This window comes from Tamandua tetradactyla, chromosome 23 (genome assembly GCF_023851605.1).
Source record: "Tamandua tetradactyla isolate mTamTet1 chromosome 23, mTamTet1.pri, whole genome shotgun sequence".
NCBI classification, from domain to species: Eukaryota; Metazoa; Chordata; class Mammalia; order Pilosa; family Myrmecophagidae; genus Tamandua; species Tamandua tetradactyla.
Window position 1 is genome coordinate 35640294 of NC_135349.1, and position 16391 is coordinate 35656684.

General features: G+C 34.6%; 1 protein-coding gene across 6 annotated transcripts in view; it reads right to left on the bottom strand.

Moving 5' to 3' along the window:
• Positions 1-16391, bottom strand: part of LOC143667399 (phospholipid-transporting ATPase ABCA3-like) — a 324917-nt gene that overhangs the window by 249153 nt on the left and 59373 nt on the right. For all 6 annotated transcript variants that reach the window (XM_077141587.1, XM_077141586.1, XM_077141582.1 and 3 more), the window contains exons 6-8: positions 12035-12294; positions 4013-4129; positions 3153-3270 (exon numbers count right to left, since the gene is read on the bottom strand). In XM_077141587.1, the coding sequence (XP_076997702.1) occupies positions 3153-3270; positions 4013-4129; positions 12035-12294 (495 nt within the window). The remainder of the gene's footprint in view (positions 1-3152; positions 3271-4012; positions 4130-12034; positions 12295-16391) is intronic.

The window sequence follows — 16391 nt, forward strand, 5'->3', positions numbered from 1 at the left end:
CTTCTTCTCAGATTCAAAGATATTAATGTCAAATATTTTGTTTTTACTACAGATTCCTGACTCTCTTTTCTTTTCTGTTAATATTTTCTTCTTTGCTCAGACAGTATAAATTCTATTTTTTTGTTCTCAAGTTCACTGATTCTATCCTCTGTTATCTCCACTTTAGTTTTATACTTCTGCTATTTATGCTTTTCAGTTTATGATTTACATTTGCTTTTAAAAATAACTTCTATTTCTTTGCTGAGATTTCCTTTTTCTTTCCTTTGTTTCAAGAAATTGGTAGTTGCTTGTTGAAACATCTTATGAGGGCTACTAAATTCCTTGTCAGGTCATTACATTAACTGCTTCATTTCAATTTTGTCATCTTTTGACTATCATTTCTCAATGATGCTGTGATTTGCCTGGTTTTTGGTATGAGTGATTTTCAATTATATCCTGAACATTTTGGGTATTTTAAGACTCTGGATACCATTAAATCTGTTTATTTTCTAACAGGCAGTCTCTCTGTGGAGGTATAGTACAAGGATAAGATGTGTGTGTGTGTGTGTTCACCTTCTTTGCTAACTCCTTTGCAAAAATGGGGTACTGAATCACATTGTCTCATTTCAGACTGATGTGGTTGGATGTTCAGCTCTCTCTCTTTGGCTTGGCTTGCTGACACCTTCCTTGTGACAATGGAACATTTACTCATACTACCTCATTACTTCTGTTTGGAGATATAAGATAAGCTCCCAGCTGGGTCCTGCTGCTAACAGGAGGGGGAAATTGGTAGGATAACTCAGACTGCTTTTTGCAAAATGGGGGGCAGGGGGAGGTGTTCCATGGAAGTCCAGCTCCCCACTGGACCTTAATGACATTGCAGGGGGTGGAAGTGTACAAAGAGTGTTCACTAGCTTATCAATATCTTGTTCGGCTTTCTTGTGGTTGAGGTGTGGAAGTTCAGCTTCCAGCTTAATCTCGCTGACACCAGAGGAGGAGAGGAGATGGAATGTTCACTAGAACTGACTTTATACTACCTTCTTCAGTCTCATTGATTACCCTTGGGAGTGGTGGCTCAGCTCACCACTGGACCCTGCCAACACCACCCAGGCAGGGTAACTGGAAAACTGCCTGCTTCTGCGGGTAGGTGTTTAGGGTAAAGGACCAACTTCCTACATGATCCAGCTGAAACTGGGGTAGGTTTTTGGGGTAGGTTTTCCCTTGGTGGCTGGCTAGATTTCAGCAGGTATTGCCAAAATTAATTCTGTTGTTAGGCCACCCTTTTCCTGGTCTTGAGAGAATTTGAGGTGCTGTCTGCATATGCCTGTTGTCAGTTCTGGTTGGAGGCTTCTGTAGCGCCCTGTTCAAGACATATTATAAGCAATAATAAAATACAGGGAATTCAGGGCTGTGTCATTCTTAAAGTTTCAAGATCTCTAAACAGTGTTTCTTCTTCTTTCCACTTTTCAGACTTCCTTTGGTTGTTTACTGACTACATTTTTTCTAAGATTTTTTTTCCTTGTAAAGGGGAAGATCCAGGAGGAATGGGGCTACTCCATATTTTCAGGACCATGCAGGCAATATATTTAAAAACAAGCTTTAAAATATTTTAACCAATATCTTAATTGTTTTAGTTGCGAGAGTCATTTCTGACTAGACTACCATAGCACTAGAAATAAAAATCCCTTTCTTTTAAGTTTTATAGATAAACTGCCTTGTATTTACCTGGCTATCTATCTTTCTCTACAACGTATCACCTTCTGGTTGCTGACACCTTCCTTGCGAAAGTGGGACACTGCTAACTGCTGCATCAGGGTTCCCCCAAACTACTTCCAAGTTCAAAGATTCCTTAAGACTACTCACAGGATTCAACATACAGCTGTACTCAGGGCTATTTTATTACAGAAAAAGGATACAAAATGCAAAGTTAGCAAAAGAAGGACTCATGGGGTAAAATTTGGAGGAAACCAGCAGCAAGCTTTCAAAGTTCTCTCCCAGGATAATCACAGAGGTTGCACTTTAATTCTCCAGCAATGAATTTTGACCACACATGTGAAATGCTGTCTACCAAGGAAGTTAATTAGAGCCTCAATTCCCAAGGTTTTCAACTGGGGAATAGTCATATACACATTCTCTTCCTATGAGAATGTGTACCAGAATTTAAGATTCCCAGAAGGAAAGCAGATTTTTGGCATAAACCATACAGTTTTTTAAAAATGTAATTTTATTGAAATATATTCATACACCATACAATCCATTCAAAGTATACAATCAATGGTTCACAGTATTATCATACAGTTGTACATTCATCACCATGATTTGGTTTTAGAACATCTGCATTACTTTAGAAAAAGAAATAAAAAGGAGAAAGGAACCACTAAATGTACCATACCCTTACCCGTCCCTCTTATTTAAACCATATAGTTTTCACAAACAGTTTAGACACAGTGAGACCTTCCTATCAGATATGGAATGCTGGGAATTCTTCTGAAGTCCAAGTTGTCAGACACAGTGAAGGACTAACCTTGCAAGCCTGCCTTTATAAGGATAACAGTCCAGGACTGTTATGTTAATTCTTTTCTGCACAGTTGTGAATTCCAATTGTGAAGACCAATCACCTGATAAAGCCTGTGACAATATACTAAAAATTTTAAATATTTGTGATATTTAAGTTATAACTGTAAAATGTATTTGTATCCTAAAATGGATGACTAGTAGTGACATTCTCACAGTTGAGCACAGAAGAAACATATGGGAAAAATAATGGTTAATGTTTTTGGTCTAAGAAAACACACTTAAACATTTGAGAAGTGATTAAAAATGACTAGTAGAGAATTATTTCTATAAAATGTCTAATTAGACTAATATGGGGTTATTTGTTCACACATACTTTTCTCAGGTAAGCTCTCAAAAAGAAACAATTTTCATTGGTCTATACATATATATGATACAGCATATTAACACATGGCAAGTGTCAATATATATATGTAAATATATATTATATATGTCCAAATTAATTTTCAATGCTCTCTGTACTTACTGTCAAATCATTTCAATGTGTATTTCATCTTCGTAGAACCATTCCGTAAGGTATCTAGAAGTAGGTCCAAATATGACTTGATTATAGTCAATTAAAACAATGATTCTATCATAGGAGGAGTATGAAGACTCACCTTTACTGAAGAATGTGCTAAGCATAAAGCCAAATAATATTGAAGCGATGGCATAACACATAAGGAAAACAAAGATGAAACTATAGTCACTGTAGCGGAAGATTGGCTCATTTATAATCTACAATGAAACAATTATGAATCAGGTGAGTTACATAATAAATAGTATCACATAAATACAACAGAGGAGGGAGAAAATGATTGCCTTAATGAAACAGATCACACTGGTCAGTAATTGAAACTCAATGAGGTGGAAATTTAATGAAAAAATTAATTTCATACAGAAGTGTTTAAGTCTTTCTGGCAGATTCAGTAGCTACTAAATCCCAGAGTGGAGTCAATGAAAACCACTTTATTCTGTTAACTTGAGACCAATCAGCCCACACTATGATTATATTTTCCCTTTCAAAGGATAGCTGCAGCAGGCTCCCATCAAATAGAACTATGCTGTCTAATATAATAACCACTAATTACAGGTAGCTATGAAGCACCTGAAGTGTGGCTATGTGATAGAGAAAGTGAATTTCAATTCTAATTATTTTGAATGTAAATTTAAAAACTGAAGCAGTGTCAAATACAGATCAATTGATTCTCATGAAAAATTTAGCATCTGAATTGGGATGTGCTGCAAATATGAATTTTGTGCTATAAACACCAGATTTTGAAGATTTGGTATAAAAATTTAAAATATCACTAATTTTTATGTTGGCTGTATGTTGGGTAAAACTAAATATATTATTAAAATAACTCCGCCTGTTTTTTTATTTTTACATTTTTATTTCTAGAGACTACTGCAGAATTTAATATTATATATATGGCTCACATTAGAATTTCTATTGGACATTACGGAACTACACACTTGCCTTGGCAAAGAATAAGATGCATATCAAAGAGATAAGAATGACATACAAAGGGAAGACCGTGAAGAAATAGGTAGCCCAGATCATCCAGTTTTTAAGTCCGACGATGAGCTGGTAATCCTGTGCAAAAGTCAACAGAAATCAGACACTACATACATCAGGAATTCATAGTGCTTTTACATACATTTTTCTAATTTGTTTCTCATAACCTATATAATGACTGATATCATCTCCACTTTCAAATGAGAAATCAAATCTCAGAAAGTCAAGTATTTTTTATAATAATTATAGAGTTATTAAGTGGCACTACTGGGATTAAATTTGTTTCTCATAAATTCAGAGATTTTTTCCCCAATATTTTACCTAATATTGGACCAAAATGGAAAACACTACAAATCAATACTTAAAGAATTAATAAGATCCTTTTTCTTTTCTATTATATCCTGCATCTTTTTTTTCTATTATATCCTGCATCTAGGAATATTAGAGAATGTGCCTATTAAAAAAAAATCTAATTGTAGTTTTGAGGTAATCACTACAAAATAGGAAAAATAAAGTTCCTAGTATGATGAACCATTAATATTTTAAATAAATAGTTGGTTATAGATATATCAGACATTTCAATTTTTAACATAAGATCAAATATGGTTTATTTAACCACTGATATTTTGCAAAGCCTTTAAATGCGGTACTTTTAGATTGGCTATTTCAAGTTGATGTTTTAAACTTGAAACTCTCTGTCAGCCAAACCCCTCTGTGAGTTTGTGTGTGCATATTTGCATGTATGGAGAGGGTGAGAGAGAGGAAAGATATTTACTAAAGTTTTAGCAGGGTCTGTTCAGAGTGAATGTTCTTTATAATGTTCTGCAGTAGGCAGAATGGCACACCAAAGATGTTTACATTCCAGTTGCTGGAACCTGTGACTATGTTGTTACTTGGCAAAGGGACTTCACAGATACGATTATCCTGCATTATTTAGGTAGGCTCAATCTAATCACGAGCCCTTAAAATCAGATAATTTTCTCTGGCTCCAGTCAGAAAGATATGGCAGAAAAGAAATGCAGCAGAAGGGAAGGTCAAAGAAATTCCAAGTGTAAGCAGAATCTGATGCACTAATGTTCAGTCTGAAATACAAGGGCTCAGGAACAAGTATCGGAAAGGAGTAAGGGCAGCAACTGGATGAAAGGCAGCAAAGAAATGGGAAACTCAGTACTACACTCATAAGGAACTTCAGTCTGCCAACAACTTGAATGAGCTTGAAAGTGGATTTGTCCCCAGAGCGTCCAGTAGGGGACACAGCCCTGCCAACAACTTGATTTTAGCCTGGTGAGACCCACGTCAGACTTCTAATCTACAGAAATGTGAGATAATAAATAGGTGTTGTTTTTAGTCAGTTAAGTTTGTGATAAATTATGTCAACAATAGAAAACTAATGTATGTTTACAGTGTTCTTTTTGTTTAAATGTATGTTTGTATTTTTCCAGAGTGACATATATTGCTTTAGTTCTTCAGAAAGAAAATGATAAGAAACTGTGTGTAATGTCAAATTGATTCTCAGCAGTTATGCTTGCTGGACTATATTTTCAAGAATTTACAAATTGAACCATTTTTTTCCCCAGAGAACACCGAAAAAGCATGTAATTCCTGAGACTCAGAGAAGAGATACCTTCATTTTTGGAAGAATTTTAATAAATAGACTTATTTAATAAATACAGGGAAATTTAGGTTATCTACCTCTATTCTTTATTGGGTTTCGTAACTTGTGCCTTCCATGAAATTGGTCCGTTTCACCTAAGTTATCAGTGTATGTGCACAGAGTTGTTCACAGATTTCCTTTATTATTGTTTTAATGCATGTGTTTAATGTCACCTCTTTCATTATGATATTGGTAGTTTGTATCTTTTCTGTTTTCTTGGTCAGCCTGTCTAGTAGTTTTGTTGCTATTTTCAAAGAACTAGCATTCATGATCAATGTATTCCTATTTTCAATTTCATTGACTTGTTGGTGTAATTTTTCTTTCCTTATACTTTCGGTTTCATTTGTTCTTCCTTTCTCTAGTTTTGCCTAAGCTGTAAGTTAAGGTTAGTGATTTTATATATTTTCCCCTAATATATACATTCAGTGCTATAAATATCCTCCTAAGTACTGCTATAGCTGCATCCCATAAAATTTTATGTTGTATTTTAATTTTCATTTATTTCAAAATATTTTAAAATTTTCCTTAATATCCTTTTTGATCTGTGGGGTATTTAGAAGTATATTGTCCAATTTAAAAACATTTATGGATATTTAGGCATTTTCTGAATAGTTTCTATTATTTCATATTTGTGAAGGTTTGTGCTATAGCTTGGAATATGCTTTAAGGCCAAAAATATGGACAATTATGGTGAATATTTAATATATGCTAGTGATGAATGTGTCTTCTACTGTGGTTGGAAGGATTGTTTTATAAATCTTAAGTTCGTTGGTAGTTTAGTTCAGATAATCTACTTCCCTACCGATTTTTTGTTACTGGTTCAATGTTGAAACCTCAAATAATAATTATCAGTTTGTCTATTTCTCCTGTCAGATATAGCAGTTATTGCCTCAGATAGTTTTAAGTCCTATTGTTAGATGCATACATGTTTAGCATTGTTAACTGTTATCATTATGTAATGTCCCTTTTTATTCCTTATCTCATTCTTTGTTCTGAAATGTACAGTTTTAGTTTTGTAGGCTGATCCAGCAATAACATGAAATAGGTTGGCTTAGACAATAGAAATTGATTAGCTTACAGTTTTGAGGCTGAGAAAATGTTCAAATCAAGGCATCATCAAGATGATGCTTTCTTTCCAAAGACTGGCTGCTTGGTGACCTTTGGCTTCTCTGCTACCCAGCAAGGTACCTGGTGGCAGCTGTTGGTCTCTCCATTTTTTTTCCCCCAAGTTTCATTGATTTCAGCTTCTTGCTTTCAAGGTTTTCTCTCTGTATTCATTCTCTTTATAAAGGGCTCCAGTAAAAGGATTAAGTCCCATCTTCAGTGACATGGGTCACACCTTAACTGAAGTAGCCTCATCAAAGAATCCCACTTACAATGGGTTTATAATCACAGGAATGGATTAGATTCAAGAACAGGTTTTTCTCAGGCACACATAGCTTCAAACAACCACATTTACTGAAATTAATACAGCCATTTTCATATTTATGGCACACCATTAAACAATCTAAGTCTTTATATTTAAAGGAAAATTATTATAGATATAATAGGGTTTTGTTTTTTTATCCAATATGACAATTACTAACTTTTATATAATTAAATAATCATGTATTTAAATTTGAAGTGATTATTTACATAATTGGATTAAAATATACCTTGTTGCTGTTTTCTGTTTGTTATATTTGTTCTTTCTAATCTGCCTTCACTGATTTTAATATTCCATTTTATATCCTCTATTTACTATTATTTACACTTCTTTCTTAAAATTTTGAGTGGCTGCTCTAGGGTTTATAATGTACATTTTAAAGTAAAATGAGTCAAACTTTAAATATATATCACTTCATATATAATGAAAGGAGTTTACTAAAGTATATTGATCTTTCTTCTCTCCTACCCCTTCTGCATAGATATATGTTTTTATTTACATTATTCATTCTTTCCTTTATTTTTTTAAGATTTCAAAGAAGGAGTTGATTTAATAGCCACCTTAAATAGTAAAAAAAATCAACCAAGGAGGTGAAGAACTTATGAAATCTACAAAAGAATTTCAAAAGAAATTAAAGAACATCTAAATAAATGGCAAGGTATCCCATGTTCCTGGATAGAAACAGTATTTGTAAGACATCAATACTACATAAAGTGATTTACTTGTCATGGTTAGGGATAGGTGTCAACTTGGCCAAGTTGTGGTACCTGTTCATCTGATTGGGCAAGCGCTGGCCTGTTGCAATGAGGACATTTCATAGGATTAGGTCATGATCACTTCAGCTACATCCACAGCTGATTCCATTTGTAATCAGCCAAAGGGGAGTGTCTTCTGCAATTAGTGATGCTAAATCCAATCATGGGAAGCCTTTTAAGGAGGACTCAGAGGAGACAGGTTCCATTCCTGCTTTGGCTGGTGAGCCTCTCCTGTGGAGTTCATCCAGGCCATCCATTGGAGTCATCGGCTTCGCAGCCTGCCCTGTGGATTTTGGACTCTGCATTCCTACGGTCACGTGAGACACTTTCATAAATTTTTTATTTGCAAGTGTTCCCTGTTGATTCTGTTTCTCTAGAGAACCCTAACTAATACACTGATGCACTGCAATACCTATTAAAATCCTAGTGGACTTTTTAGCAGAAATGGAAAAGCTTATTCTCAAATTCATATGCAATTGCAAGGGGCCTGAATAGCCAAATCAATAATGCAAAAGAAGAACAAAGTTGAAGGCCTCACACTTCCCAATTTCAAAACTTAATACAAAGCAACATTAATAAAAAAAAGGTATGATACTGGCATAAAGACAAACATGTAGATTAATGGAATGTTATTGCTAGTCCAGAAATAAATTCAGACATATATGGCCAACTGAATTTCAACAAGTGTGCCTAATACAGTAATTGGGGGGAAAGAATGATCTTTTCACTAATTGTGTTAGAAAACCTGGATATCCACACATAAAAGAATAAAGTGGAACTCTCACATGTTATGTATAAAAATTACCTCTAAATGAATCAAGGACCTAAATAGAAGAGCTAAGACACTCTTAGAAGAAACCATAGAGGGTACTTTTATAACCATAGATTTGGTAATAATTTCTTAGATATGACACCAAAAGCACAAGCAATAAGAGAAAAAATAGGCTTTATCAAAATTAAAAACTTCTGCATGTTAAAGAACATTATCAAGAAAGTAAAAAGAGTGTGGGACACAGTGGCTCAGCAGGCAGACTTCTTGCCTGCCCACGCGAAAAAAAAGAAAGTGAAAAGATATCCTGAATTCTTCTGACATAACATGAAAGTTCCATGCTTTCTTGAACAACACATCCAGTCTTACTTTGTGCCTTCCTTCCCTAAACCTGGAAGCAGTTATATAATAGTGTAACCCAGAGACTTAGATCTGTGGACAAAGGTGGTTCATTACCTCTGGGATATTTTAATAAACCAACCTACATGATACATGTTTTTATAAACAAGTTCATTTTGGATATTCCAAATTAAATTTAATACTACATAATATTTACAAAATTTATTTAATTTTATATTTGTATCACTTTTCTTTTATACTGCAAACCTTGATTCTAATGTTATTGAACATAATTACTTAAATGCTTTTACAAAAATTAAACTACTGAATTGAAGTCTCAAATTACTTTGTATTAAGATTGCATCACACTAAGGAGGTATAGTCAAAGCACTATACTTTAAAGTTGTTTGAAATAAATCCTTCCTCTATGTGGCTATAACTATTTGATATACAGTCATGTTAAAGTATTTGTTTCTAATTTTAGGATTCTTTTAAAGAATAGTGATATATTTACATATTCCATGACTAGAATCTTACAGAAAGGTATTCAGAGAAGACTTGTCCCTCCATTGTTTCTCCCGTAAGTAACCATTTTTATTACTTGGTTGTTTTTATTCAAGTATTTCAAATATAAGCTAATACAAATTTGTACAAATATAAGCATATATATATATATATAAATATTACATATAATATTATATATATATTATTTTCTCCCTCACAAAAAATGTAGCACTATTCTGTAGCTTTCTTTTTGATGGGTGTGGGGGGGTTGACAAAAATATTCCACATCTTGTTCGTGGTGGTAGTTACATGAGTGCAGGACTACCTACATAAGCTGAGCTCAGTACAAAATGAAAATATAAAGCAGGAAAATGCCATTAAAGATACTAAAATACAAAACATTTAATCTTTTTTCTGTGATTTCTCTTTATACCTTTTATATATGCTATGAACACTGAGTTCATACTTTTACTCTTCTTCCTTTTAACAGACAATTATATTTTAGAGCAACTAAAATAAAAAATTTATATACACTTTTTACTTTAATTTATTCCATTTCCAATGTTCTTTATTTCTTTATGTAGATCTAATTTTCTGACCTAAAATCATATTCCCTTTGCTCAAGGAACTTCCATTAACATGGAAGTTGTAGGGTAGACCTTATGTCAATAAATATTCTCAGTTTTGTTGGCCTGAAATTATCTCTATTTTCTCTTATGTTTGAAAGATATTTTCACTGGATGTAGAACAATGGTTTGACAGTTTTTTCTTTCAACATTTTAAAGATATTACTCCACTGTCTTCTTGCTTACATGATTTCTGACAAGTCAGCTGTACTTTATCCTTGTTCTTCTGTTGGCAATGTATCCGTTTTTCTTCCTCTGACTGTCTTCTAGATTTTATCTTTGATTTTCAGTAGTTTCAACACAATATGAGTATGGTGTGTGTGTGTGTGTGTGTGTGTGTGTGGTATTGATCCTGCTCTGTGTCTTCTGAGCTTCTTGAATCTTTGCTTGATTATGCCATTAGTTTTGGGAAATTCTTGGTCATTATTTCTTCAAATATTTCCTTGCTCTATTCTCTCATCTTTCTTTTTGGATTCAAATTTTGCATGTGTTATACCATTTGATTTTGACCTACACTTTTGGATGCTTTATTCTGGCTTTTTAATATTTTTTTTCCCTTTGGATTTTAGTTTATGCAATTTGTCTTGCATTCAGGTTCACTGATTTTTTTTCGTAAATCCAGTCTACTGATGAGATTATCAAAGGCATTTTTCATTTCTTTTATTGTATTTTCTATTTTTTGAAATTCCACTTGAATCTTTCTTATAGTCTTTATCACTCTGCCCATATTACCTATCTGATCTTGCATGTTACCAACTCTGGAGAAAAGAATTAACACAGCAGATCTGAGACCACCATTCTTGAAAAGGTATGCTTGCATGTTTGACCCTTGTCTGGCATATAGGAACGTGACTGGTAAGTAGTTCCCTACCCAGATAAGTGGTAAGAGTGGTGTAGTGCTTAAACTGTTTTACAAACAAATGTTTATGGCAGAAACACGCCTTCCTTTTAGGAGCCTGAAATTTTGGAAAATGTTAGGCAAAGTGTGGCTAAATGACAAGCACCCAATCAAAACCCTGGATGTTGAGCCTGTAATGGGTTTCCCTGGTCAGAAATACTGCAAACATGCTGCTGAATTTTCACTGCTGCAAGAACAGTGTACTCTGTGTGACCCCACACATGGGAGGGAGAGAGTGTGAGGAAGCCTATATGTGGATTCCTCTACATTACCTGTCTTTTGCTCTTATAATCCAGCTGTGTATTTTTACTACGTCACTATAATAATCTTAGCTGTGAGTATAACTATATGCTAAGTCCCATGAATCCTTCTGTCTCAGAATGGAGGGGTGACCTGGGGACCTCAAACACATCTATCTTTCCCTTTAGAGCATTTAACATATCAATCATAGTTACTTAAATTTCATGTCTGCTAGTTTGAACACCTGTGTCATTTCTGAGTTTGGATCTGATGATTAATTTCTCTCTTGAGACTGTGCTTTTTCTTGATTTCTGTCATGCTCTATAATTTTTTGTTTAACTCCAGACATGTTTTCTGGGTCAGTGGATATTGAGGTAAATAGGCTTTACTGCAGGTATTAATATTTAGCCGGAGTTGTGCTGTATTTGAAGTTTATTATAGCTATGATTACCAGCACTGAAGTTTATTATTGCTATGGGCACCATAGACTTTAAATACCTCTAGTGATCTTGTTTTTGTTTCCCTCCTTGGCTCTGAGTCTTCCCTTTTGTTGTTCTCCAGAGAGCCTATATCTTGAAGCCCTCACAGCTTGGAAGATTGGTAAGTAGTAAGTACTCACTTTCCTGCTCTATTTTTGAATTTTGGTGGTAGGACATAACCACAAATACCCAGTGGTGAATATGTGATATAACTGAACTCTCAATACAAAAGAGCTCTCTACCAGCATAAACAGATCTTTACAGAAACTTTATCAGAACACAAGTTGGATTACCTTCAATCTCTTTTCCTTTTCATTCACAATGGACTGCATGATGGAAAGTACAGTTGGAGAAAACATAAGTATGAATATCAAGGGGAGGAAAGAACTTGTGACCCAAAGCAATCCATCGTGATGATAAGCTGGGTATGGAAATCTCTGCACAAAAATGCTAATACTATCAAACAGCTTTTCTCCAGCACTGCTCTCATGATATAGCATTATGGCTTTATCCAAAGCATGCTGTACAGCCAGGAACCCTTCTCTGATGTACCCTGCATGATAAAACAAACATGGTTAAGTACAACAGACTAAGGCACAGTTCAGATATGTAAAGAAGGCAGTAATTCAAGTAAGTGTTACCTTGCCGTCTACAGAACTTAAATTAACCATTGTATTAAGGACATTTGGGCATAATTATTAAGAAAACCTATCAGGGTTTTTTCACAAAAGGGGATACTTCTTTAGCTCAATCTGATTCACATCTTCCCCAAATTAAAATATTTAACTGAAAATAGTAGGTTATTAGATGCATACATATGTATAATTATTATCTTCCTGACATCTTGAAATCTTTTGTCTTGAAATCTATTTTATCAGATATGTATATATCTACTCCATCCTTCTTTTTTATTAATTTTTAAATGTTTTTAAAAATATAACAAACTCAAACATTCTTATGATCATTCCGTTCTATATATATAACCAGTAATTCACAATATCATCACATAGCTGCATATTAATCATCATGATCATTTCTTAGAACATTTGCATCGATTCAGAAAAAGAAACAGAGACAACAGAAAAAAATTCATATATACCATACTCCTTAGCCCTCCCTTTCATTGATCACTAGCATTTCAATCTAAATTTATTTTAACATTTGTTCCCCCTATTATTTATTTTTGTTCCATATGTTTTACTCGTCTGTTGATAAGGTAGGTAAAAGGAGCATCAGACACAAGGTTTTCTCAATTACACAGTCACATTGTGAAAGCTATATCATCATACAATCATCTTCAAGAAACAAGGCTCCTGGAACACAGCTCCACATTTTCAGGCAGTTCCCTCCAGCCTCTCCATTACATCTTGACTAACAAGGTGATATCTATTTGATGCTTAAGAATAACCTCCAGGATAACCTCTCAACTCTGGAATCTATCAGCCATTGACACTTTACTTTGTCTCATTTTGCTCCTCCACCTTTTGGTCAAGAAGATTTTCTCAATGCCTTGATGCTGAGTCTCAGCTCATTCCAGGACCTCTGCCCCACATTGCCAGGAAGGTACACACCACTAGGAGTCACATCCCACATAGACAGGGGGAGGGCAGTGAGTTTGCTTGTTGTGTTGGCTGGAGAGAGAGGCCACATCTGAGCAAGAGAAGAAGTTCTCTTGGGGGTGACTCTTAGGCCTAATTTTAAGTAGGCTTGACCTATCCTTTGTGGGGTTAAGTTTCATATGAACAAACCCCAAGATTGGGGGCTCAGTTATTGCTTTGGCTGTCTGCACTGCTTGTGAGAATATCCAGAATTCAACTTGGGGAAGTTGAATTTTCCCCCTTTCTCACCATTCCCCAAAGGGGACTTTGCAAATACTTTTTTATTCACTGTTCAAATCACTCCGGGATTTATGGGGACATCACTCTGGAGAAACCAACAAAATCTTATGCCCTACTAAAGGTTCCATGTACTTATGGTGTTTGATTAAGCTGTCTACATAAGTTATATTAGGAAATGCAGTAGTCAAAATATAAATTTTGTACCAAATAAACATTTTTTTGCTTTAGTTTCACACATAAGTTAGTATTAATTACTATCAATTTTCAACACCCTGCAGTAATGACATTTCTGTGTTCTTCCTCATGCAAAAACAATTTTTAAATTTGTACTTTTAGTCACTATCATTATACACTCTAGGAATTCCTAGATTATACCATCTCAGTCTTTACCATCTATGTTTTTTTCTGATTTCATTTTTGCCCCCAGCCTTCCTCCCTCCATCATTCTCACATTCAGCTTCATTCAGTGTTTTAACATAATTGTATTACAGTTAGGTAGTATTGTGCTATCCATTTCTGAGTCTTTACAATCAGTCCTGTTTCACAATCTAAATCCCTTCAGCTCCAATTACCCAATATCTTACCCTATTTCTATCTCCTGATGGTCTCTGTTACCAATGAAATTCTCCAACTTTATTCACTAATGTCAGTTCATATCAGTGAGACCATACAGTATTTGTCCTTTTGTTTCTGGCTAATCACACTCAGCATAATGTCCTTAAGGTCTATCCATGTTGTTACGTACTTCATAACTTTATTCTGTCCTACAGCTGCATAATATTCCATCGTATGCATATACCACAGTTTGTTTAGCCACTCGTCTGTTGATGGACATTTTGGCTGTTTCCATCTCTAGGCAATTATAAATAATGCTGCTATAAACTTTGGTGTGCAAATATCCATCTGTGTCCTTAACTTCATGTCCTCTGAGTAGATACCTAGCAATGGTATTGCTGGGTCATGTGGTAATTCTGTACTTAGCTTCCTGAGGAACCACCAAACTGCCTTCCACAGTGGTTGTACCATTTGATATCCCCACCAACAATAGATAAGTGTGCCTCTTATTCCACATCCTCTCCAGCATTTGTTGTTTTCTGTTTTATTGATAATGGCCATTCTGGTGGGTGTGAGATGATATCTCATTGTGGTTTTGATTTGCATTTCCGTAATAGCCAGGGAAGTTGAGCATCTTTTCATGTGCCTTTTGGCCATTTGTATTCCTCTGCTGAGAAGTGTCTGGCAAGTCTTCTGCCCATTTCGTAATTGGGTTGTGTTTTTGTTGTTGAGTTGAACAATCTCTTTATATATTCTGGATGCTAGACCTTTATCTGATATATCATTTCCAAATATTGTCTCCCACTGTGTACGCTATCTTTTTACTTTCTTGACAAAGTTCTTTGGTGCACAAAAGTGTTTAATTTTGAGGCATTCCATTTCTTTCTTTCTTTCTTCAATGCTCATGCTTTGTGTATAAGGTCTAGGAAACCACCTCCTATTATAAGATTTATAAGATATCTCCCTACATTTTCTTCTAACAGTTTTATGTTCTTAGATCTAATGTTTAGTCTTTGATCCATTTTGAGTTAATTTTTGTATAGGGTATGAGATATGGATCCTCTTTTATTCTTTTGCATGTGGATATCCAGTTCTTTAGGCACCATTTATTGAAGAGACTGTTCTGACCCAGGTGAGCTGGCTTGACTGCTTTATCAAAGATCAATTGTCCACAGATGAGAGTGTCTACATCTGAACACTCTTTTTCATTCCATTGGTCAGTATATCTATCTTTATGCCAGTACCATGCTGTTTTGACCACTGTAGCTTCATAATATGCCTTAAAGTCAGGTAGCGTGAGACCTCTTATTTCATTTTTTTTCTCAGGATACTTTTAGCTATTCAGGGCACCCTGCCCTTTCAGATAAATTTGGTTATTGTTTTTTCTATTTCTAAAAAGTAAGTATTAGGGATTTAAATCAGTATTGCACTGAATCTGTAAATCAATTTAGGCAGAATTGATGTCTTAACTATATTTATTCTTCTAATCCATGAACATTGTATGCCCTTCCATCTTTTTAGGTCTTTTGTGATTTACCAATTTCTTGTAGTTTTCTTTGTATAGGTTTTTTGTCTCATTAGCTAAATTTATTCCTAAATATTTTGTTCTTTTGGTTGCAATTGTAAATGGAATTCTTTTCTTGATTTCCCCTCAGGTTGTTCATTACTAGTGTATAGAAACACTACAGATTTTTGAGTGTTGATCTTGTAACCTGCTACTTTGCTGTACTCATTTATTAGCTCTAGTAATTTTTTGTGGATTTTTTTGGGTTTTCAACACATAGTATCATATCATCTGCAAACAGCGAGAGTTTTATTTCTTCCTTTCCAATTTTGATGCCTTGTATTTCTTTCGCTTGTCTAATTGCTCTGGCTAGAACTTCCAACACAATATTGAATAACAATGGTGATAGTGGACATCCTAGTCTTGTTCCTGATCTTAGGGGGAAAGTTTTCCATTTTTCCCCATTGAGGATGATGTTAGCTTGGGTTTTTCATATAGTCCCCTTATCATTTTGAGGAAGTTCCCTTCTATCCCTATCCTTTGAAGTGTTTCAACAGGAAAGGATGTTGAATTTTGTTAAATGCCTTTTCTGCATCAATCGAGATGATCATGTGGCTTTTCTGCTTTGATTTGTTGATATAGTGTATTACATTAATTGATTTTCTTATGTTGAACCATCCTTGCATACCTGGGATGAATCCTACTTGGTCATGATGTATAATTCTTTTAAGGTGCTGCTGGATTCGATTTGCT